The sequence below is a fragment of the Danio rerio genome, chromosome 17, assembly GCF_049306965.1.
Source record: "Danio rerio strain Tuebingen ecotype United States chromosome 17, GRCz12tu, whole genome shotgun sequence".
Taxonomy (NCBI): domain Eukaryota; kingdom Metazoa; phylum Chordata; class Actinopteri; order Cypriniformes; family Danionidae; genus Danio; species Danio rerio.
In genome coordinates this window covers 36561306-36586786 of record NC_133192.1, presented here as the reverse complement: position 1 = coordinate 36586786, position 25481 = coordinate 36561306, and the positions used below count along the sequence as shown (strand labels likewise).

Here is a 25481-nt window from a genome sequence, read left to right as displayed (position 1 = left end):
TAATGTATAATGATAGTTTGTTCTGTAGACTATCGGGAAAATATAGCTTTAAGGGGCCAATAAATTTAATAACCTTAAAATGTTTTTTAAAAAAAATAAAAACTGCTTTTATTCTAGCTGAAATAAAACAAATAAGACTTTCTCCAGAAGAAAAATATATTATCAGACATACTGTGAAAATGTCCTTGCTCTGTTAAACATCATTTGTAAAATATTTAAAAAATAAAAAAATTCAACGGGGGTTTAATAATTCTTTATTTTGTGATAGATTTTTGTCGTATATACTGTATGATTTTTTGGTCATATTTCCCAGCCCTGTTTTGAAGCAAAAAACTGTAAAGATAAGAAACTACATTTCATTTTTTTTCAATTGACATAAGCACAATCATTCCTTGCTCTTTGCTAGTTATATTTTGAAATGAACATGAATGAACATCTTACATCACTTGTAATCGCTCAATTAGTGTTTCAACCACAGAAAGACATCAGTGAAACAGCTTGTAAACAATGTCACATAGCATTACATTTACCTCAGGCAAATCACTCAGTGTCCATGGCTTGAAATTCACTCAACAGAAGAGCATTCCTACAAATATTTGCTCTATAGTGTCCTAGTTATTTAAAGTGTCTGGCTTTAAAAAAAAAAAAAAAAAAAAAAAAAACAGGCTATTAGAGCCAATGTGCAAATTATTATGTTATAATGCAACAAATTGGAGTTGAGGTGGCACAGTGGCTTAGTGGTTAGCACTGTCACCTCACAGCAAGAAGGTTGCTGGTTTGTGTCCCGGCTGGGTCAGTTGGCATTTCTGTGTGCATGTTCTCCCAGTGTTGGCTTTGGTTTCCTCTGGGTGCTCCGGTTTTCCCAACAGTCTAAAGACCTGCATTATAGGTGAAGTGGACAGACAGAATTGGCTGCAGTGTATGAGTGTGTGTGTAATTGAGTGTGTCTGGGTGTTTCATAATACTGGGTTGTGGCTGTAAGGGCATTCGCTGCATAAAACATATGCTGGAATAGTTAGTGGTTCATTCCTCTGTGTTGACCTCTGAAATAGAGACTAAGTCGAAGAAAAATAAATAAATGAATGAAGCATAATTTTATGACTTGATTTAGAAAATACTATAATATTGTTAAATAATGTTTGAGTACAGTGTTTTGGAGTGTTGAATTTGGTCTCTGTTTTTAAACACTTCTTAAGGCAAAACAACAGCAGATGAATAGAGTAAAAAAACAAATGGCTTCCACTTTACTTCTCCAGTCTATTGATTTACAGTTAAAAAAATAAAAATCACTATATGTTTTCACAAATGTTATTTTAATATGCAAATGAGACATTTATTTACTCCTTGCTACTTTGCATACATTTCTAGCACATTAAAACTGAATAATCTTTTTTAATCTCTTTTTTTTGGACATATAAGAGCACAAACTTTTTACAGAAATGATTTTGCAAATCTCAATCACACTATAATTCAAAATGTACAGACAAGAGATATATAGCACAATAAAGTGCATATTTTGCAGAAATGTAATCGGCAAATTATGTATAAGCTTATCCTTCTGTGAAACCTTCAGAACATTGATAATTCAGTAAAGTTTTTGTTGTAATAGCTGAAGCAGGAGATTTATGTGAGGAAAAAACTAATTTAAAAAAAAAAGGCCTTAAAATTGTAATTGAAATCCATTGAAACAAATTGATCCGCTGCAATTAAAGAAACACCTAAAGGTGCAATTTGGAAGTTTTATTTTCATTAGTTTTATAGGGCTGCACAATCTGATATTGCCATTTTTTTTTTTCTACAATGAATATTGTGATATGAATACTACGGAACCCCGGAAGGGACGTAGTGGAGGAGAAAAAAAATGGGTGGGTGAAAAAAAAATAATGGGTGAAAGAAAAAAAATGGGTGGGAGGAAAATATATTTTTCTAAGTTTTTTGCGTTCTCTCGCAAAGTTTTGCGTTCCCTCGCAAAGATGTTTTGCGTTATCTCGCAAAGATGTTTTGCGTTCCCTCGCAAATATGTTTTGCGTTATCTCGCAAAGATGTTTTGCGTTATCTCGCAAAGATGTTTTGCGTTCCCTCGCAAAGATGTTTTGCGTTCTCTCGCAAAACTGTTTCTCCACAAACACTTCCTGTTCACTGCACTCACGTAAACCCTCCCGTTTTTGCTGAAATTCTCCCATATTTTACCATTCTACCCCACTTTCTTTACATTACTGTGCGCTGATTGTCGCCTTTCACTTTGCAACCTCTGAACCAGTGAATGCATGTTTAAGCGCTGACTGACAGACGCGCTCTATACAATAAACTGATACCAGATCAGCGTCTGTACGCGCCATTTAAAGGGACACTTCTGTTATCAAACAAGTGCGCAGCAAATGAATCTCATGTTTTGTTTAGTTTGATAACAGAGGTGTCTCTGTAAGAATGCACAGATCTATAATGAAAGCAGTCCATTACTTTAGAAACTTCATATTATTCAGTGTATTTGTCTGTTTAAACATACACCCGCTCCTCTGTAAATGGCGTGTACAGACGCTGATCTGGGATCAGTTTATTGTACGAAGCGCGTCTGTCAGTCAGCGCTTATACATGCATTCACTGGTTCATGAGTAGCATACGCACAGTAATGTAAAGAAAGTGGGGTAGAATGGTAAAATACGGGAGAATTTCGGCAAAAACGGGAGGGTTTACGTGAGTGCAGTGAACAGGAAGTGTTTGTGGAGAAACAGTTTTGCGAGAGAACGCAAAACATCTTTGCGAGGGAACGCAAAACATCTTTGCGAGATAACGCAAAACATCTTTGCGAGGGAACGCAAAACATCTTTGCGAGATAACGCAAAACATCTTTGCGAGATAACGCAAAACATCTTTGCGAGGGAACGCAAAACATCTTTGCGAGATAACGCAAAACATCTTTGCGAGGGAACGCAAAACATCTTTGCGAGATAACGCAAAACATCTTTGCGAGATAACGCAAAACATCTTTGCGAGATAACGCAAAACATCTTTGCGAGGGAACGCAAAACTTTGCGAGAGAACGCAAAAAACTTAGAAATATATATTTTCCTCCCACCCATTTTTTTTCTTTCACCCATTTTTTTTTTTTACCCACCCGTTTTTTTTCTCCTCCACTACGTCCCTTCCGGGGTTCCGTAGAATACAGTTTCAGAAGATGGTTTGATTAGCTCTATTTAATGGTTTTCTAACAGCATTCAGATACAGTAATTTAAGAATCACAATACAAAAAAAAATGCTTTTCTTACTCTGTCTCATTTCTAGTTCATATATATATATATATATATATATATATATATATATATATATATATATATATATATATATATATATATATATATATATATATATATATATAAAACATAACATAACATAAAAATTAGACCAAGTAAAAATATTGTTTAGTTTTCACCATCAGAAGAAATTAAAGAAAGTAAGAAAGTAAAAACTAAGAGTTTTTTTTGCTTTGAAATGTAGATATTTGGACTAGAAACAAGACAAAAATTCAAAAATTTTATTTATTTATTTTTTTTTTTTTTGCATAAATCATAAAAATTCCATATACACACAGTGATTCAAAACAATTCTGTAGCTCTTGGTCAACTATAATGCAGACTTAACTTTGCACATCTTTGTGACTTTTGCAGCTGCATGCATTGCGATATTGATGCTGAATTTATATATTGTGGATCTCTCAATCTCAAAATTGAGAGGTGCATGAAAACTAAACTAACTAAAACTGTCTCGTCTTACAAAAATAAATAAATAAATAAAAACTACAAATGTAGCATTTTTATGCCTCATTTTGCTCACTGCAGTACCAAAAACCTAATTTAATACAAACAGAAACCAGGCTTTAAAACTTCAAACCAAACCAAGGGTGTTTTCAAAAGCATTTGTAAAAGTAAAGTGCAAATTTACCTTGATTTTACATTGCTTTCCTCTCTTTTGTGGAACCATGTTTCAGTAGAATCGAACCTGAGTGCTCTGCTTTGCAAGTACAGCACTGTACACTGTACAACACTAAGGCACCTAGTTTAAGAACTACATGAATTTAAGCCTTTATTTCTTAGTAATCCATTAGTGCATAATGTAAATATAATTAGTGTGAAAAAGAACAACATTTTGTTGTGTTCATTTGACCTAGAAACTATATATTGTAACAGTACGTTTTTGCAGTTTTACAGGGATGTAAGCTGAAGCATGTATTTCCAATGAGCTTACATTAATCATATTACAACCCATATTACATGTTGTTATTTTAATTTCTCTAATCATTGTTTGAGAGGAGATATTATCTCATCACATGATAATGGTCAGCTGGTCTGCTCTTTCAGACAGCCGACGTTGCTTGGTGCAATCTGACAATAGACTGTGCAATAAAGGCTGCTTTGTGGAGCAGAGAGATGAGTAAGGTCTCCATTGTGTTCACCTCAGGAAATGAAACATCACTGAATCGCCATGAGCCGCTTGTTTTCTGAGTCACCCGGCCAGTCTTATTTGGTCTGCCTGGGTGACTCAGAAATACTATTTCCAACTGAACAGAATCTGACGTACGTTTCATCCCTTGAGATTTTTGCGAGCGTTGAAGCTATTCCCATGTTTATTTCTTCCAGGTGCATTTCCCGCTTCTGTTGGATAAAAAGACTAAAATCCGTATTTTTCTAAGCAAATCAAACCACAGAGGCTTTTCTCTTCTCACTGTAACTTACTATAAATGCTGCATTTGGCTGAAGTCGACTGTGAGTGGGAGGATTTGAATGCCTTTAAAGTCCTGGCCAAGATTTGGATCTAACTTTCTCCTACTCTTTCTCTGTGTTTGTGCATCAGATGTACGAGACGCACGCGAGCAGATGCACCTTGGAGGAGTCAGTTTTCCCACACTGCCCTTGCAAGATGCTTCGGTGCGGCCACACTCTGGGTTCGGGCAGCAGTCTTTGGCTTGTTCTCCTACAGGCTCTTTTCCTGGGTCTTTCCCCAATGCTGGAGTGTTGCCCGCCACTCAGCCCCACAGCAGCTACTTCAGTGGGCTTACAGGGCCACAACATCCCTTCTACAACCGGGTGAGACAACAGTCACAAATACTGGCCATTGTGTTAAACAAAATAATGGGAATGAGTATAAAATAAAAGAAGTGGGAATAACGAGGAGTGAATTTGGCCTTCTGGCAAGGCTTTTAAAAAACTATTTTAAAAATGGTTAAAATCACAAAAAAGTTCATGTTAACTTTTACTACTTTTGCTAATACTAATGTTAGTGATAACAATTATTATTATTATTATTATATGTTTCAAAATATTAAATGTAATTATTACTGATTAGCAGTAGTATTCTCAGATTATTAATAATGACATCTACCGCTGACAATAATAGTGTAATATTCTATCAAATAACCTGTGTAATTAAAATGAATATGCCTTAAATGTATATATCTATTTTTATTATTATTATTATTATTATTATTATTATTATCTGTTCTAAAATATTGAAATGTAGTTATTACTGATAAGCAATTTTCCAATACTTCTACTGCTGATAGTAGTACTGTAATATTCTTTCATTTAACCTGTGTAATTAATATGAGTACGCGTTATACATCAATCATTTTATTATTATTATTATTATTATTATTATTATTATTATTATTATTATTATTATTATTATCTGATCTAAAACAATATATTGTAATTATTACTGATTACCAGTAGTATTAAGAATATCAGTAGTGACTGTCTTTTTCCAATACTTCTACTGCTGATTATAATACTGTAATATTCTATCAAATAACCTGTGTAATTACCATGAATATGCATTATAATAAATGTACATAGTTATTATGATGATGATGATGATGATCATGATTATTATTATTATTATTATTATTATTATTATTATTATTATTATTATTATTATTATTATTATTATTATTATTATTATTATCTGTTCTAAAATAAAAATATTTCTGATTTGCAGTAGTATAGAGATTATTAATAATAACTGTTTATTTTAATTCTTCTACCGCTGATAATAATACTGTAATATTCTATCAAATAACTTGTGGAATTAAAATGAACATGCGTCATAAATGTATTATTATTGTTATTATTATTATGATTATTATAAATAGTAGTAGTGTATCATTTGTAGTATTGTTATTATTTTTGATTATGAAAAATTAACAAATCTTTAAATCATAAGTATTTCAGTTTACAGTTATTTAGAATAACCTTAAATTATTAGAATAATCAGTCGTAGTCATCATCTATAATAGTTGTTATTCAACTTAAAATTCAACTTAAATATTACTGATGATCAGAAGTACTGATATTATTAATAATGACTAACCCTAACCCTCACCGCAATTCTTCTACTACTGATAATAATAGTGTAATAATCAATAAAATATGTCTAATTAACATAAATATGCTTAACATTAATACATTACTACTAATTACATTAGTATGAATAATAGTAATAATAATAAAAATAATAATAATAATAAAAATTATAATAGTAATAATAATAATAATAATAATAATAATAATAATAATAATGATAAAATTTGGGGTGTGTAATATATAGTATTGTTTATATTAGTTGTTTAATAATTAATAAATCTTTAAATTACAAGTACTGATTAAAGTTTAGAATAACCTTAAAATTAAATTGTATTAAAACAGTCAGTATTTGTCATAATTAATAATAATAATTTATTAATAATAATAATTTTCCCAGTGTTGTGTTGCTGCTGGAAAGGCGTCAGTTGCGTAACACACGTGCTGGATAAGTTGGTGGATCAGTTCGCTGTGGCCACCCCTGATTAATATAGGGACTAAGCCCAAAAGAATGAATAAATGAATAATAATAATAATAATAATAATAATAATAATATCAATAATATTTATAATAATAACAAGTATAATTATATTAATGATGGTGATAATAATAATAATAATAATAATAATAATAATAATAATAATAATAATAATAATAATAATAATAATAATAATTTGTCAAATATTAATAAATACACCATCTCTAATAAATCTTCAGTCTTTTCATTGTATGTCACAAATGGTTATCCTTTCACTGAATACCTGATGTGTGGCTGACCCTCGCTGGACCCTCATTCATCAGATTCCTGAGCATTTGTCTGTTCTCTCCACCTCTATAGCCTTACTTCCCTCATCATGTTTATCACCTGCCCCGAAATTACCCCGGCCACCCCCATCACGCCCCCACCCGCCCTGCTTCTAAACTCCACAAGGACCCCGGTCTGGGACTAGTAAGTACATAAGTAAATGCTTCAATATGTTTACCACAAACAGACACGTGATTCAGTGTCTGCGACCACAATACACTCTTTATGTCTAATAATGCTAAATGTATTTCTCCCTATTTAAGCTTTGTTTCAAGCTCCTCGTGACAAACAGCCTATGGCTTATAGGCAATAAGTGCACCTAACTCACAGAGCAGTTTAAGGGTTCAGTGTCTCTGTGTAATGAGCGTGTAATGTCATTTTCTATATAGGGAACATACTGTATGGTTTTGAAGTGGATTCCTCTGACGTCTTTTTACTCTAAAAATGGACATAATTTAGTTGAAGATAACCTTTACCATCCTTTTCTCTGTCTTAAACAACTATCCTACTGTTACATTAGAACTGTAGTATCTAAAAGGAATTAGGATTTGCTAATATACTGCATGGGAAATGAGTAGTCGTTTATTTGTAGCACAATTTAAAAAGATAGTTCACCTAAAAATGGTCATTTACTCACCTACGCAAACATTTATGGGTTTCTTTTTCAATAGAGTACATGCTCAGCTAGTCTTTCCCATACTGATAAACTTCCGGTGAATGGTTAATGTGACTTTTTTCCATTTTATATTGTAGTTTTTTTGCGATCCAGCAAAATTCTTAATTAAATGCAAAATAATCGCAAAAAAATCTAAGTAATCTCATTAAACATCCAATTCCAGACCATATAATTAAACTATATTCATTTCAGTTTGCAATGAATTGTTTTACATGACTTATAGTCGGGGTGAAGCAGTGGCGCAGTAGGTTGTGCTGCCACTTCACAGCAAGATGGTCGCTGGGTTGCTGGTTTAATCCTCGGCTCAGTTGACGTTTCTGTGTGGAGTTTGCATGTTCTCCCTGCGTTAGCCTGGGTTTCCTCCGGGTGCTCCAGTTTCCCCCACAGTCCAAAGACATGCGGTACAGGTTAATAAGCTAAATTGTCCGTAGTGTATGAGTGTGTGTTTGAATGTGTGTGTGGAAGTTTCCCAGAAATGGGTTGCGGCTGGAAGGTCATCCGCTGCGTAAAAATGTGCTGGATAAGTTGGCGGTTCATTCCGCTGTGGCGACCCCGGATTAATAAAGGGACTAAGGCGACAAGAAAATGAATGAATGAATGAATGAATGACTTATAGTCATCGCAAACGCAGCGCATGTGATGTATTTGAGTCTCTCTTGTAAAATGATGGCTCACCTGTGCCCTCACAATCATTACATTAAATGGGAGGGATGGGGAGGTTGGTTACAGCTTGTGCAGTAAGCAGACTCAGATGAAGCGCGAGTGATTTACATGTGAAGTCAAAGCAAAGATGAGATATGAGATCTTGTGGCGCGAATTAGGCGTTTTGTGCGTTTGATGCACTTCAGACTGCAAAAGAAAGTTGGAGGGAAGCGCTAACGCATGCCCTATGTGTGGCATGATGTCTGATGCTCCGGGGAGTAAAATCTAAGAGAAAGTAAGATCGTGGATAAAAAATAAGTGTAGTACAACCTTCCTGTAGCTTAATCCCTTTTGTTTTAGATCATGACTTGACAAGACACTAAAATAAAGAAGCTTTATTTTTATGATTTGTGTCATTGTTTTAGATTTCATACTTAACGTTCTATAGTGTTACCTTTATGTATATACTTTTAATCGCAAAATTGTTGCAAATTTCTGGGAATTACCAACACAACATAGGTAATTTTTATGTAAAACAATTACAAAAAAAAAAAAAATGTGGAAAACTAGGGGGTCTGTATAATCAGTAAAATAGACTCAAGCATTCATTTTGTTGTTCAAACATAAACTTAGATAAATGTGATGCGTTTTAGACATATTGAAAATACTGTGGTAAAATAAATATCCATATTTTAAATATATGGCGTGGAAAAATGTTCATTCTTGTACATTCTGAGACCCACTTTATATTGTATATCAATCAGGCAGTGATTTTTAAAGAAAACATACTTAAACACGCTGATTTTGTAACGACATACAAGTCACTGGAAGTGTTTCTCTATTTGATCATTTGAAAAAACTAAAGTCCTTCTGCATATACCCTAGTGCAGTGGTTCTCAAACTTTTTCAGCTGAGGACCTCTTTGTTTAGGGCAAATCCTTTTGGGGTCCTCCAAAAATAAAAACGAATTAACAACTTTACTTAAAACATTTTAAATTGTACTATTCATGCTCTGGATTAATTTTTGTGAGATGTCAGTTGAGTTGACATGCTTTCAGGGTATCAGTTAACTTACTTAGCAGCGTAGGCCAAGTGCTTTCAGCCACCAATAATGTTCTTTTTAAGCTTAAACGACATGAAAACATAAGCAAAACGCAAACATCGTCAGGAGCAACAGACAAACGCCAAAAATCACTGGAAGCACCCGACCAGGAGTGCTTACTTATTAATCCACGTGCTTTTGCTGCATGCAAAAGTATCAACTGCATTTAAATGACACAAACATAAAACTTAGTATTTGTGGTACTTATGAGCTCAAATTATAAAAACAGAAACAAATTAACCTTCAGGATGACGCGGGACAAAAAATTAATCCAGGTGGGCCTATTAATTGCCCCTCATCTCCAATTTTTGGTTGGCCCCCAGTTTGAGAACCGGTGCCCTAGTGAACACAATATGTTAGTTTGAAAAAATTGATAACCATCAACTAACAAGGTTTGAATCAGGTAAATGACAACAGTATTTAGATTTTTGGGTGAACTCTGCTTTTGTTGTTTCCTGCTTATTACATTATAATTTGGGATGTCCAGAACCAATCTCGAATATCAGTATAGAGACATGTTTAACTGATCTGATTCTTAAAACCAAGTCTTACGTCAACCTGCCATGCAGTTGTCATGAACAGAGAGTAAACATTGTGATAGGAATGCATGGATAAATTGATTGCTGTAAAAATATAAACACAGTCCAATAACAGCAATGCTAATGTATGACATGGAAGCATTGTACAAGGTGATATCAGCAGTGTTAGAATAAACCAATTTGACACATAAAAGCTAAACGCTTAACAAAACACAACATGTTCTCTCAGGTAACTCATGCGAAGACGTGATGCAAAACACTGTCACGAACATTGAAAAAGGGCTGTAATTGCTATCACTTTTTCACTTTCATTGGGAAACCAAATTTGAGAAAATTATGGAGCAGCCCAACTGTTAACATTGATTTAAAATTTAAAGGGATATTTCACACAAATATTACAAGTCTGTCATCATTTACACACCCTTCACATGTCACAATCATGTCTGAGTTTCATTCTTCTGTTCTTTCTCAAAAAAGTTGGAAACTGAGCAAGCCACTGGTGTGGAAGCCACTGAAGCCATTGGCTTCCATAGTATTTAGTTTACCTTCTAGGATGTCAGTGGTTACAGGTTTCTAACATTCTTCAAAATATCATTATTTTTTGAAAATATCATTACTGCAAAAAAAAAAAAAAAAAAAAAAAAAATAGAGAGTGAGTAATTTATGATAACTCTTCAGTTGTGGTGAACTGCCCCTTTAAGAATTAGATCCAGCACTTAGGATTGCCAATGAAGTTGAAACAACGCCACTTTTTAGTGTCAAATTGTTTTGTGTTTATATATGTTTACACATGAACATGAATACACATATATATATTAGTGCTGTCAATCGATTAAAAAAAATTAACTAATTAATCGCACCTTTTTAAAATAATTAATTGCGATTAATCGCATTTAAAATACTGAAACTTGTAATTCTGCCTATTTAAATGTAAAATTAATGTAAATGCAAGAAAAAAAATATTTAAATTCAAAATATTATTGTTTAATAGAATTTCTGTTTAACTTGTAACACAGATTTCTTCATGTAAACAACATACCCACAATAAACCATCAAGATCCTGGCTTGACAGCCATATTTATTACAGAAATGAAAACGCAGGCATGTTAATGACATTTAAATTTCAAAACAATCAATGCCAATAAAGAAAACATTGATTTCCATGTTGGATTCTTAGTGGACTGCAAAAAAATGCCAGAATACAGGAATTGCAGATATGGAAAATGAAAAATTATAATAAACTATAGAATACAAACTGTTGCACTCATTGTAAAGTTTTATTGCTGTGAGTTAAGAATATTAGTTATAGAGTAGAAACAATTTTGCTTAATCCTCCTTTACATTCATCCAGTTGCTAAGACTAGGAGTATCCCGCAAGTGCACAGAGACTCCTAAATGCCCGCAAATGAATGATAATTTCTTGCAAACCGGTCGTTAAATACATTGCACACCCCTCTCGCCCCTATTCAGATACGTCGCTCACTCCACCCCTGACACCCCTCAACGGGCCTGACACAGACACACACACACACACACAGACACACACAACGCGCTGCAGACGTTTTGGCCCCAACGGCCTTCCATACTGGAGCGACTCCCCTCAGATTCAACACGCATGATCGCGTTCATCAAATTTGCTAAGCGTCCTAAACTAAGCGTCCTAAAGTATTACTGTATTTCACAAGGATTCTAACACAACAACGCGAAGCATACGCTTTCGTTGGGTTTAATGAGGAAACGCGTTAAACTTGGAGGGCTCATGCTGAAAGGCAGTGTAATGCCCTGTCTTTGACAGCTCGCGACTTCACCAGACGTTCTGAGTACATTTACATAAGACACCAATACTCCGATTTTAATATTATTAAGATTATATTCTTATTAAAATTTATCATGTAGCCTTAAAAGGAACCTTACCTTAAAGGAACACCGAGTCACGAAATGCGGAGGATTTTCTTTCTGTTCGCCATGCGGTATCAACTTACAACAGATGTCGAAAGTTAAAAATGAAACACCCGAAATTGCATGAAACTCTTGATAACCTGTGATGCAACTAATTGTTTTATACTGGAACTTGCCTTCAAAAAGTGCTTCCTTGGTCTTATCCACATTTTTTGCATGTTGAACACACGTCCACCACAACAGGAAGTAAAAAAAACCTGAACTGCGTTAATTTCGTTTTTTTTTTTTTTTTTTTTTTTTTTAACGCATTAATTATTTAAAATTAATCGCATGCGTTAACGCGTTAATTTTGACAGCGCTAATATATATATACACTCAGAGCAGTGTGATATGGCTGTATATCAGCACTGGTGGGAGGCGTGCAGTGCCCCCACCAGTGCCGATATACAGCCATATCGCACTGCTCTGAGTGTGATATTGTGTTTAAACAACAGTTTGACGACATAATTGTGTATATAAAAACAAAATCAAACATGGAGAGTCTCAAAAACCCTTTTGTATGAGGAACTACTTTCTTCCGCATTGGATTCAAATCATAAGGTGACAGTTAAACAGCTGTTAAAACAGTTAAAAGCATCTTTTAAACTTTAGATCTGTAGTGTCTGCTTTTTGCTGGCTTTATGTGGGCGGAGTAATACACAAAGGGTAAAGAGGCTGTAGGAGTTCTGATATTGCAGAATATCGCACGGCTATCAGCCAATCAGATTTGAGAACCAGACAGAACTGTTGTATATATATATATATATATATATATATATATATATATATATATATATATATATATATATATAACTTAATTTATATATGCATACTTCACATCTGTTGATCTTAATATTCCTAAATCTCAACAGGGAATAGATGCTGATGTTTTGGATCTGTGTGTTTGTATTAGTTTTACTATAATCCTACACTAAGATCAGATGTTTTCATAATAAGAGGAAATAGATTTGTTTATTTTGTAAAAAAAAAAAAACAATAATAATAAAATGTAAAAAATATTATGTTTTATATACCAATTTATCACAGAGCCATGCATTTGTTATGATGCAGTATGCACTGACTTCATTAGATGACCCCGATCAGACTGACAGCACACAAAAAAAGCTTTAGGACATCCCTAATTATAATCTTTATGATTTCTGACTAGCTATTTCAAGAGAACAAACACTCCCTTTCAAAACCCATTGGACTTCTTAAACTTTAGAAATTACAGCTACATTTGCAAAACCTTTCATAATTCTTGTCAATCGTATGCCTGATTCATGTCATTTCCCCCGTCCATACTAAATGTCCATACTAAAGGTGTTTGTTCTGTGAGTGTCTTCTATCCTCTGGCTCTTCCTCTGTCATCCCCACTGTCTCCTTTCATCAGGATGTAATCAGAGAGGACTCCAGTGAGGGTCTTCCCTCTCCTACATCCCCTTCTATGGTAACTTTGGCAGTGTGTATGTATGTGTTCGTATATGTAAAAGATGCAGTAAAGGCATTGCCTGAAAACACACATACACACACATATACACTTATAATGCTGGTGGCATGCTACATTTATCTGGCTGTTTTGTTTCTGTCTATGCTGCTTAAAATCTAAAGCTTGATGTAAAGGTTGAACAAATCTTAAGTGTTCAGAGATACAAATGCTGGACCTCAGTTTCTCTGTTTTAATTTTTCATTTAATATTTCAGTGCATGTTTGAATTAAGTGCATTACAAAATCAATTTGTAAAAGAGTGCAGTGGCTGAAGTTGCATCTCAATGAAGTGTGTGTGTTGAGTTCTCGCTTAAAAATGATGGTTTCAAAAAAGGCATTTGTAGTGATGCCTTAAATTTTTGGTTCTACAGAACCTTTCAGTAAGTAGTGAACATTTTATTTGAATATGAATGTATTCCTTCTGAAACAAAATGTTTCAATAAAACAAAATAATAAATAAATAATTAATAATAAAAAGAGTTTTATTTGTCACATACAGAGTCATACACAGTGTGATATGCAGTGAAATGCTTACACAACCACCCCTGACTTAAAAATAATCACAAAAATAACTATAAGTATGTAAATTATAGAGAAATAGATTTTATGCAATAGAAAATAAAAGCAAATATAAAATATTTAAAGGGTCACGAAACACCAAAACACATTTTTTGAGCTGTTGACAGTCATATATGTGTCCCACACTGCTAAGAACACTATTAGGACACCTATATTTCACTAAAAAGTGTAAATTGGTTGTTTTTGCGTTATTTCAAGCAAATTCGTACTTCCTGTTTGAAACAAATTTTTGAAGCTGCGTCACGGTCATGACATAATAGCGTGTATTCCAGCGTGCAGACTGGACGTCTGTGCCAGAGTGTGCCTTATTACGTCTTACAGTGTGTTGCATTAATGCATGAGTAAGACTTGGTTCAAACCAATCAGCGCGCTCTATTGTGCAACTTCATTAATATTCATTAGTGTCACCGTCTTTACACCACAGAGACGCCACGTTGTGTTGGCAAAACAAGCGTGAAGTGTTGCTTTTACAGTTTGCTGCAGTGAAGTTTTGTTTTCATTTTCTCTCTGTGAGAGTTTATCTGGATCACGTGTGGATTACAGAGTACGCGACGCTCGACAACAATAATTTACGTGTCTAAGGGGGATTATTGTTTACCTGAGAGCTGTTCTCATCTGCAAACGCTGAAATCCGGATTACGGATGTAGTCTTCTCTTCATAAAGACGCGGCTCTAGTTGCTGGTGATTGTTCTGTCTCTACAGATTTGGTAAGTGAGCGACCAGTGCTCTTTGTATATTCAGTTTGTTCGTATCAAATAAGTTAACTATTGCATTGAGTGCAAACATGTTAGCACCGCATTTTGTGACCGGAATAACACACGCGGCTTTCGGACGCTACCTGCCGTGTGCATCTAAGTTTCCGGGAAATGCGGAGTTTTTTTTCTCTCATTCGCCGTGCGGTATCAAACATTGCATGAAAAATACACGGTTAGAGCAGATCTTCGAATCAAATATCTCATTTGTCGCGAGGGGCATGAATGAATTCCCTGAATGAAAGAGCCAAACTGCAGTTAAAGTCCAACATTTAATAATTTGGCAAATAATTCGACTACAGATGTCCATGTAGGTTAAACACCATCCCTTTCTCCTGTGTATTTTGACTGAAACTCGCGCGTGCCCAAATAGACACTCCCACACCCTCCCACTTTAGTTTCTCCGACACTCCCCCCTAAACAGAGCTGGACACCCCCACTTTTCTGACTTTTTCCAAAGAAGAGGTGTGAAAACACCCTGCTGAAACGAGGGGGTTTCATGGCCCTTTAAAGACTTTCCATACACTGTAATACCCAACAGTCAACTTTATCAAATGAAATGAGTGTAGTTAACTCAAAATTTACTGAAAGTTCATTGTACTCAATTGAAAACAGTTTTGAACTCAGTGTTGAAGGTAATGGGTTAATTAAATACCTCATTACTTCAACTTAAATGAAGTAAATTAACAGTACTCATGTAGATTAGTTTAACTCAAATGGTTTGTAGCACTCAGATTCCTTAAACGGTTTGAATTGCCTTAACTTATTGGGTTTTACAGTACTCAATTGGTTTGAATTCTCTTCATTTATCGAGTTTTACTGTGCTCCAAATGCTTTGTTTACTCAGATTCCCCATTATGATTAGTTTTTGAACTTAAATGGTTTGTTGCAATCGGTTTTCTTAGTTTATTTGAGTTACCTTAACTTATTGGGTTTTACGGTGTAGTATTAAGCAAAAATGTTTTTTTATATTAAGAATCATTTTCAACTGTAAAGAGCATTTTTATTTTTGTAAAAAAATTTGTATTCCTGTGAACAGAAAAAATTGAAAATTCTGTCATCATTTGCTCATTTTACGCTTGTTTGAATTTTCTTCCATTGAACACAAAGAAAGATCTATTGTAAAATGTAAAAAGACAATTCATCAGAATGACGATCAATACCAGACAAAGAACTAAACCAAACTAGGGGTATAAATACATAAGAACTAATGGAACTGAATACATACAGTGATGTAACACAGGTGGAACTAAACATTAATAATGGCGGAACTAGAACAAAGGGATCACATGACATAAATAAACCCACATGGAATACTGGGGCATGGGAAAAAAACACAGAAAGCACATGGAACCAGGAACCCTGACAAACATAGTATTTATTTTGTTCCTACTATGAATGTTGATGGCTGTTTTTTACAACATTCATCAGAACATCTTTTTTTGTGTCCAACAAAAGATAGAAATTCGTAAAAGGTCAGAGCCATGTGAGTTCAAGTGAACGATGAAGATATTGTAACTATGGGGTGAACTATCCCTTTAATGTCCTAATGAAACCATCGATACTGATAAAGAATCTTTATTTAATAAGAGGTAATGAACCTTAAGTTATTATTAGTGTAAAGAATATGTTGATTCTGGCTTTTCTTAATGATAAGATGATTATTTGAATGTTATTGCTAGAAACTGATCAAAATTAAAAGAAAAAGCTGATAAAAAAACTAAGAAAGCATCAAAAATGAGCTGCAGCTTCAAAGTTTTACATACCAAAATTAATGAAACCATTCAGTTCTCATGGAATCTGGAAAATCAAACACACATTTTGGTCTCAGCATCAATTAAACTAGCAATTATAATTTAAATACATAGAACGTTTATTAAATGCAAGTGAATTTTATCACAATAAATAGCAAAATATGGGCAAAATTGTTTTTCATGAATGTAAAAATGAAACCGCTTACATATTCTGACATGTTGATTTAATAAAAGAAGAGATCATGCTAAATTTCATTATGTTTGAACATTTTAGATGTGTCTTATCTGACAAATGGGTTAATCCTAGTTGTTTGAAGGATTGTGGCAAAGAAAAAAGGTTTAAAATGACAATTAATTACTATTTTTGAGCATGCACTGAGATTTTTAAATGGAGTCTTTTAATGTCAAATGATCAAATGATGCTTGATGAATTGTTTTAATGCCTGAAGCCCTGTGTTGGGGAAGATACTCTGAAACTCTAGCGTAATTAGCTACAAGGTGCTCATCAGGTAAAGCTAAGCTACTGTCCAACTACACTTCTAAAACAGTAGCTACACTGTAAAAAACATCTGCAATTAGTCATTCATGTTTTTATTTTCCCTGTTTATTTATGCTTTTTAATTGCTTTATGGGACGTTGAACTTTTTTTCAATAATGTTTTAAATTGTAAAAATCAAAAAAGTGACTTTTTTTTAAACATTTTTTTAAATAGTTTAAAGTTATATTTTATCTGTGACTGGGTTGGTGTTGTATATTATGGTACAAAAGCTTGATATGAACTGTCAGTACATTTTATTTAACTTTACAGACTTATTTCTCTATATATTATTTATTATACATTACATTATTTCAAACTGGTCAATAAAATGTCAATAAAAGTCACTTTGTTTATTGTAGAGATGAATATTCTACATCAAAAGTTAACAGAACAGAGATCGGAAAACTGAAAAAAAATTGTGAATCAGAAAATGTGGAAACTGTTAATCTACAGATATTTTTTTTACAATGTAGCTACATTACAATTTGCTTTCTAAGCATAGCTGGAAACAATAAAGCTACTTTTATTTTATTTTTTTACTAAGGTGTATATTACACAAACATGAATAAATGTGAACAAAAGAAAGGAACAAAAAACAAAGGAACAAAAGACTACCAATTTTGACAAAAAAGAAAAAAAAATAGTTGGGAATAATAAACCAAGATTGGTTAGGAATCTATTAATCCAATTAATTTTAGAAACAGATTTTTGCTTCCTGCCCTTCATCTGAATTTCGTGCATTACCAGAACCACGTAAGTGCAAACAACATATTTAGCTATTATCAAGCTACTTGCTAAATAAAAGTAGCTATTTACTGGAAAAGCTATTGTATTGCTGCTGAGCTACTGAAAATAAAATGTAGTGAAGCTAGCAGCTACCAACAGTGCTGAAAACCCTATTCCTATTTTAAACATTCAATACTATGGGCAGTTAAATGATCTTTATCTTTCCAAATAAGCAATTGCTGAATTTTTGATAATCTCAAAATAGCCAAATATTGGCTCACTGAGGTCATTTAATCTTCTCAAATTAGACAGATTACATCCCCAAACATCAGCTCTGCCCTCATATTCTGCACCTCTGTCTTTGCCGGAGTCAAGCTTTGCCTCTGGATTTTCTCTCTTCGTTTTCTGCCCACCTTCCTTTAGCTCTGCTGTTTTGCTCTTTCATCATTTGATCCGCTCTCTGCTCTGTCCCCCCATCGCTGCTTTGTTCTGCATGGTGTGAAAGGCTGCTGCTATCAGAGTCTGGCTGGATTAGCATCAGCGGTGCTGGGACGGGGCGCTCAATGAGGCCGCTCTTATCAGCAGAGAGAGCCGCTTCCTTCAGCGAGCACGTCTGTTTCCTCCTACCGCTAATTACACTCTTATCGGCCTGCTCGAAACACTCGCCCATCAGGGTGGAGCCGTTTTGGAATTAAACAACTTCTTCTTGTCGTGAAAAAAGTCCTCTTCATTTCAGATGTTTTCAAGTTGATTATATAAATTGATTCAAAGTCAAGTATAACTAGAACATGTTTGAATCTGTATGCTTATCTAAATAATATTAATTAGTGTAGCGAATACTTCTTTATAGGAAATTTCTGATTGGCTGCGACTTTTCAATTTATCTGAATTGAACAACTTGTGGGCTTGTTAATCTGTTGCAGTTTTTCTGAGGCCTAAATCGAATCAAAGCTCAACTTTAACATCAGCTTGTTTGAATCTAAATGCAAATCAGTGTTTAGCAAACAGGTGAAAGCTGTTAGCCAATATTTATTCATAGGCTATTGTGATTGGCGGCTGCTTTTCAAGTATTCAAGATTAAACAATTTATTTATTTTTATCTAGTCTAAAAGTTCTCACAGTTTTGGCTTTTTAAAGGCCTATTATATAAACTGATTCAAAGTCATCTCGACTTTAACATCAACTTGATTGAATCTAAATTCAAATTGGCTTTTAGTAAACAGGTGAAAAGTAGTAGCCAATATTTATTCATAGGCTATTTCTGATTGGCTGCTGCTTTTTAGGTATTCTAAATTAAACAACTTCTTGTCATGGAGTTGTGAAAAGTCCTCTCTGTTTCAGCTGTATCATGTCATTTGAATCAAAGTGTAATTTTTAACCATTATCTTGTTTGAATCTGAATGCAAATCCGGTTTTAGCAAACTGGTGAAAAGTATTAGTGAGAATAGCCAATATTTATTCATAGGTGGTTTCTGATTGGCCGCTGCATTGAGTGTATTCTGAATTATTGAACTTTTTTAAATCATGGAAAATCCTCTTTTATTCCTCTGAGGCTTTTTAAAGGTCTGTTATATAAACTGATTCAAAGTCAAGCTCAATATTTAAAGGGATAGTTCACCCAAAAAGGACAACTGGCTCACAGTTTCAAAATGTTTGTGATGATGAGTTTCAAATGAGTTTTAAAACTCACCCTCAAATGTTTTTTAAACTGTCTCATTTTTTTTTCTTCTGTAGAAGATAACAACAACAACAACAAAAATAATAAAAATTCTGTAACCACCGACATCTATGATAGAGAAAACAAATACTATCAACATACAGTATGCTCATTCTGAAACTGTATCCCTATATACATTTCTGGAGATTGGGAATTATGTAGCCACAAGATTGACATGTTTAGATGTTATTATCATTATTATTATTATAATTATGTGTATATGTCGGTAAAGTGTTCATCTTGCGCTTTGCTTCAAACCGCATGTGCAGACTCTGTTTGAAAAACAACGTCTATTTATCACTATGTACCGCGTCTTACAGTCACTCCTTGCTATATGGGAAAGCTAGGTTGTTGCCAGAAGTGGTGTTAGTGAGGCCAGCAAGGGGGTGCTCAACCTCTGATCTGTGTGGGTCCTAACACCCCAGTATAGTGAAGGGCACTCTATGTTGCTCAGTGAGCGCCGTTAAAGCGAGGTCCTGACTCTCTGTGGTTGTTAAAAATCTCAGAATTTCCTTCGAAAAGAGTAGGGGTTTCCTGGCCAAATTTGCCCACTGGCCTCTGTCCATCGTATCCTCCTAAACATCGCCATTTCATAAATGGCTTCATCACTCTTTCTCCTCTCCACTAATTAGTGTGGTGTGTGGTGCGTAGTCTGACACAATATGGCTGCCGTCACGTCATTTAGGTTGGTCATTAACTGTTGGGTTTAGGGAAGTGGGTGGGCGGGTCAATCTGTGCTTTTGAAAACACTATTAGTTGGGTTTAGGGAAGGAGGAGGGTGGGTCAGTCAGTCATTCGGTCAGTCAGTTAGTTAGTCAACAGCGGCCTTATTTAGTGGATTTATGCGAGAATAGCTGACAAAATTGCTCTTGAGAGAAATTTGAGATCTTAAAAAGGGTACACAGCAGCCTCTCGTGGATTCGTGAAAACAAAAACTGCAAAAAAAAAAAAAAACAAACGTACCTCCTGGGACGTATTTGGCGCTCTTCAGAAATGTATATAGCGGTACATATTTAGAATTCTGGATTGAATACTATGGAAGTCAATGATTACAGGTTTTCAGCTGTCTTCAAAATATTTTCCTTTCTGTATTCCAGAAGAAAGAAACTCATACAGGTTTGGAACAAATGAAGGGAGAGTAAATGATTACAGAATTTTCATTTTTGACTGAACTATCGCTTTAATGTTGGCTAGTTCAAACCTGAAAGATCATTTTTTAGCGAACAGCTGATTAATATTAATAAATTTAGTGAATCATATAGGCAGTTTCTGGTTGGCTGCTGCTTTTTAAATATTCTCAATTGAACAACTTGTGAAGTTCTCCCTGTTTCAGCTTTAAACTATATTATGTCATTGGAATCAAATGCAATTTTACCATCATCTTGTTTGTATCTAAATGCAAATCAAGTTTTAGCAAATTGGTGAAAACTATTAGTAAGTTTAGTCAATATTTATCATATAGGCTATTTCTGATTGGCTGGTGCTTTTCAAGTACTCTGAATTAACAAAAACAGCAACTTCTTTTTTTTTTGTCGTGGAGTTGTGAAAAGGCCTCTCTGTTTCTGCTTTTCATGTCTATTCTCCAAGAATGCCCATCTGAAGTTCTCTGTTTGATTGGCTTGATCAGATCATTACTGTGAAATCTGTGCAGGTTGGATTCTGTGAAATAGCATCTGTTATAAATGTCGTTGTGTGTATGCTTGATTCAATGATGACTGAAGCATGTGACCTAATCCCTTCTTCTTTCCTCTCGTCCTCTCTCCTCTGTCACTCCCAGATTAAATCTCAGCCCTTCAGAATGAAGCAGGTACAAATGTTTAAACCCTTCTGTTTTGTCATGTTTTACTGTGTCGTTTTCAGATCTCCTGCTCATTTTGGCTTGCTTCATTTAAAACCAGAACAAAATGAACAGCCAGTTCTGTCATTCTGAAATTTCTGTGGCCAAAAGTATGTGAACAATCGAAAATCACATGCTGTCCTGCTCCAGAATGGACTAAAAAGCACAATTACAACTTCTTGAATGTGTGCTATGTTTGAAATGCTTTTAAATTTATTTATTTATTTTTAGTTTTCAATTCATTGCAATTTCATTGAAATGTGAAAGATATCCTTCTCTATACCTTTTTCAGCCTATATAGACACATGCAGATGGTCTTTGTAGAGTGGAACACAGGCCCGTAGCCAGCCTGAAAAAGGGGTGGTTCTTTTTTCTCAAAAAGTGGATCTTTTTTAGTTTTAAGCCTCAATTTTTATTTAATTTTAAAATGTAAGTACTGCATTTGAGTGACATTTTAGGCTGTATTCTGTACTGGTCAGCATAACCACATTTTTTGATGTACCAAATATATTTCCTAAAGATTTATAATAAAGAAATATGAATATAATGCTTATTTTTAAAAAGTACAAATTTCAGACATCATATATAATTAGAAAAAAAACAAAAGAATCACTTAAAATCTGTAGTTTTCTGTCCTTTATTAGGCAAATAACAGAACTGGCCAGCATATTCAACTTTCCTCAGTCAGAACTTGTCTATTTAAAAAAATATAAATAAATATATAAAAATAAAAATAATAAAAATAATAATAATAAATAAAAAAAAATAATAATAATAATAATTATTATTATTATTATTATTATTATTATTATTATTATTATTATTATTATTATTATTATTATTATTATTATAACAATATAATAATGTAGAGCTTCACAATTTTTATTGCCTCTCTTGTAAAGTAAACTTGAAAGGTCATAGATAACAACAATAGCCAAAATAGTATTTAAATTAATTTTAATATGGGTCACTTTTGGTGCTTCACACCTTTTTATTGGTCATTTTTTGTTTCAAGAATAAGATCCAAAATTTAGAATAAAAATTACTTGTAAAAAGTTTTCTCTATTCAAAAACACTACGGTAGCAAAAGAGGACTTCACTTACATCAGATTGTATGTTTTCTTGCACAGCTAGATGTTGGAAACATGAAATATATTTGTTTGCATTGACCAAAACTGATTAGCTGAAGTCACACTGAAGTGACCGCCAACAGAGGATTCTGCTTGGTCTAAAAGCCTTTTTTGATGGGTTATTTTCACCTTTTATCATTTGGACCTTTGTCAGTGAGGGTTAATTTTTTTTGAATCAACCAAATCCACCCTGGCTATGGGCCTGGAACACAATATATAAATGATCTTAAAATCCTTAACTCACAACTTTCAAAAACGTAGTTTGTCAACTCAAAAATGTCAAATGAAATGTTTTTTTTGTTTTTTTGTTTGTTTTGAAAGAACATTTTATCAGCATGTTATTAAATAGTAGGAAAATACATTGAACACACTGTACTTCAGTCCCTTACAGCTTCATTTTCGTCTCTGTCAGATCTCTGTCAGAAATAGAATACAACTTAAGGTTTATTATACAATTTTAATCGAAGTCAAGTTAAACTTTAACATCAGCTTGTTTGAATTTGAATGCAAATCAGTGTAACCCACCGGTCCTACTGCATCCAACCTGGTCTGAGCTGGGATCGAACTGGCGATTCTTTGCATGGGAGTCGGTTGCTCTAACAAGTAGGCTAAAGACCATGGCCTCTAGCATCTGTCGCTAGAGTACCTTTAGAGGTCAGAGGAGTGAGGTTTACCTACATAGCAATTTACTAGCTGCTCTCCATTACACTCACCCCTCTAAACCTCACTCCTTTCCCAAATGAGCCCCCATGTGTTAACTACCGATCCTACTGCACCCAACTCGCTCTGAGCTGGGATAGAAAACTGGCAATTCTTTGTATGGGAGTCGGTTGCGCTAACAAGGAGGTTAAAGACCATGACCTCTAGCATATGTCGCTAAAGCACCTTTAGAGATCAGCAAAGCGAGGGTTACTTGCATAGCACTTTGCTAGCTGGCCTCCATTACATCAGTGTTTAGTGAAAAATACTCGAATAAAAGTAACATTACTTGCCAAAAAATGTGTTCCATTTAAATAAACATATCTGTTTTAAATACTACTCAAAGTATGAGTAAAAAGTAGCCCTTCTAAAAGTACTCAAGAGTATGTTATCCTTAACAAAATGTTTATGCTTAGGTTTTACACTTTGAACCCTGACTAACAAGCTATGAGTTTCCAGCAAACCAAGCTCACACAGAGCACGTTCAATTTGTGCATGTGTTTGAAAATTTAAAATTATGTAGTGCATTTAGTTATTATTAAAGGTCAATTTCTGGGCAATTTCAATTATTAAGGGCAATTTCAGTCATCTTTCAGTAGGCATCTTCATCTTCTTATCAGTGACATGCAGTTTATACAGTCTTGATCATTGTGTGTAACCATTTTCGTCTTTTAATTTGAATGATTCCACACTGTATGTTTGCTGCAGTTGTAAAGCGTCTGTGTCTTGAGGTTGTTCTTTCTGATGTGATTTTTCTGTGTTGTTTGATTGTATGGGAATCACTGAAATAATTAGTCTGCTTGACCAATCGCTTTAGACAAGAAAAAAAATATACTGCAGTCAAAATACTGATACAAAAATAAAAATACACTCAAGGGCTGGGCGATACAGCTAAAAATGATCATGATATGTTTTATATCATTCGATATTAATAATTATTGAAATTTTTTTAATAATGCATTCTGGAAAATATATTTTTATTTAGCCATTTTATTTTAATTTACCAACATTTCTAAGGCAGATGCTTTTAATAGTCAAAAATATTTAAACAAACTATCTCTTTATCATAAAATAAACAAATGTTAATGAGACTCTTAAACTTATGAATAAGTTTATAATAAATACAAATTTTATTAATAAAATGTTACAAAGTGTGTGCAATGGTAAAGTGTAAATGCTGAACAATCAAAGCAAACTATCAAGTGTGAATAATAATGATACAGTAAACCTCAAACTCTGTAAACAACACAAATTATGATAATCTAATCTGAGCTTTCAAGTAAAGGAACTAACCATCATTATTCAAATACATGTTGCAACATTATAAATTACCCCGTGCTAAAAACTCTTTCAGATGGGAGCTAGTGGCTGGGATGCACAAAAAAAGTACCCAAAAAAGCCATTCTGGCGACATCCTTACATTCTTTCTTTTTCAATCTGCTCACTGCTGCTATACGGCACACATTTTGGTGCATGTTATTCTGACCTAAGGTGGCGATGACCCAACTCAAAGATCGCAGATAAGTCAGTGGATACGTTCATAATTTTCAATGAGCTTTGAGCTCTGCGCTCCACAGTCGTCTTTTTTAGTAAATAGACATCATCAACCATTTTCTCAGAGGATGACAAACGGACAAATCATTGCTGCAGCTCTAATACTGCTGAAGTTTATGAAGAAAATAAAAAAAGCACTACAGTGGATGAGTGCTCTGTGTTTGTCTGAGGTAGTTAGTCTACGTTACTAAAATGTGTATATAACATACAATGTGTGAAGCAGATTGGTTAGTTCTACTTACATGATTCGCAGTGCACTCGTGGCATTCTGGAAAATTTAGATGTTTTTTAACTAGGTGTGCCTGGAAAATGTGCGTGCATGCCGCTTGCACACCATGTGCGTGTCGCTCCCTAGTCTTGTGCCTCCGTTGGAATTGACAAACTTGCACCCTAAGCTTATTGACACTTCTTTCAAGGTGCGTGCTCAACAGCCACATTTTCATAAAACTATAGCACTTTATACCAAAACTTCATACTAAACTTTTTTTTTTATCGTTATTGACAATGGTGTTCAGTCGATAAATACCAATACTGATTTTGTCGCCCAGCCCTATACACAAGTAAAAGTAAAGTACAATTCCTGAGAAAAACTACTCAGTAATTTGAGTATCTGTAACTGGTTACTTCACTGTGGTCAGATGCATATTAAT

At 34.0% G+C, this 25481-nt stretch overlaps 1 protein-coding gene across 11 annotated transcripts in view; it reads left to right on the top strand.

Annotated features, from left to right (window-relative positions):
* Positions 1–25481, top strand: part of kidins220a (kinase D-interacting substrate 220a) — a 154795-nt gene that overhangs the window by 103959 nt on the left and 25355 nt on the right. For 3 of the 11 annotated variants that reach the window (XR_012393039.1, XM_005158747.5, XM_073927787.1), the window contains exons 24-26: positions 4849–5081; positions 7193–7303; positions 21389–21418. Coding sequence is in view for 10 of the 11 variants with exons in the window: in XM_005158747.5 (XP_005158804.1) it covers positions 4849–5081; positions 7193–7303; positions 21389–21418 (374 nt within the window). In the remaining variant the exon portion in view is untranslated. Of the gene's footprint in view, positions 1–4848; positions 5082–7192; positions 7304–13449; positions 13507–21388; positions 21419–25481 lie in introns of all 11 variants that reach the window. The other 8 variants (XM_009293183.4, XM_009293184.5, XM_694244.9 and 5 more) reach the window with 4 other exon arrangements.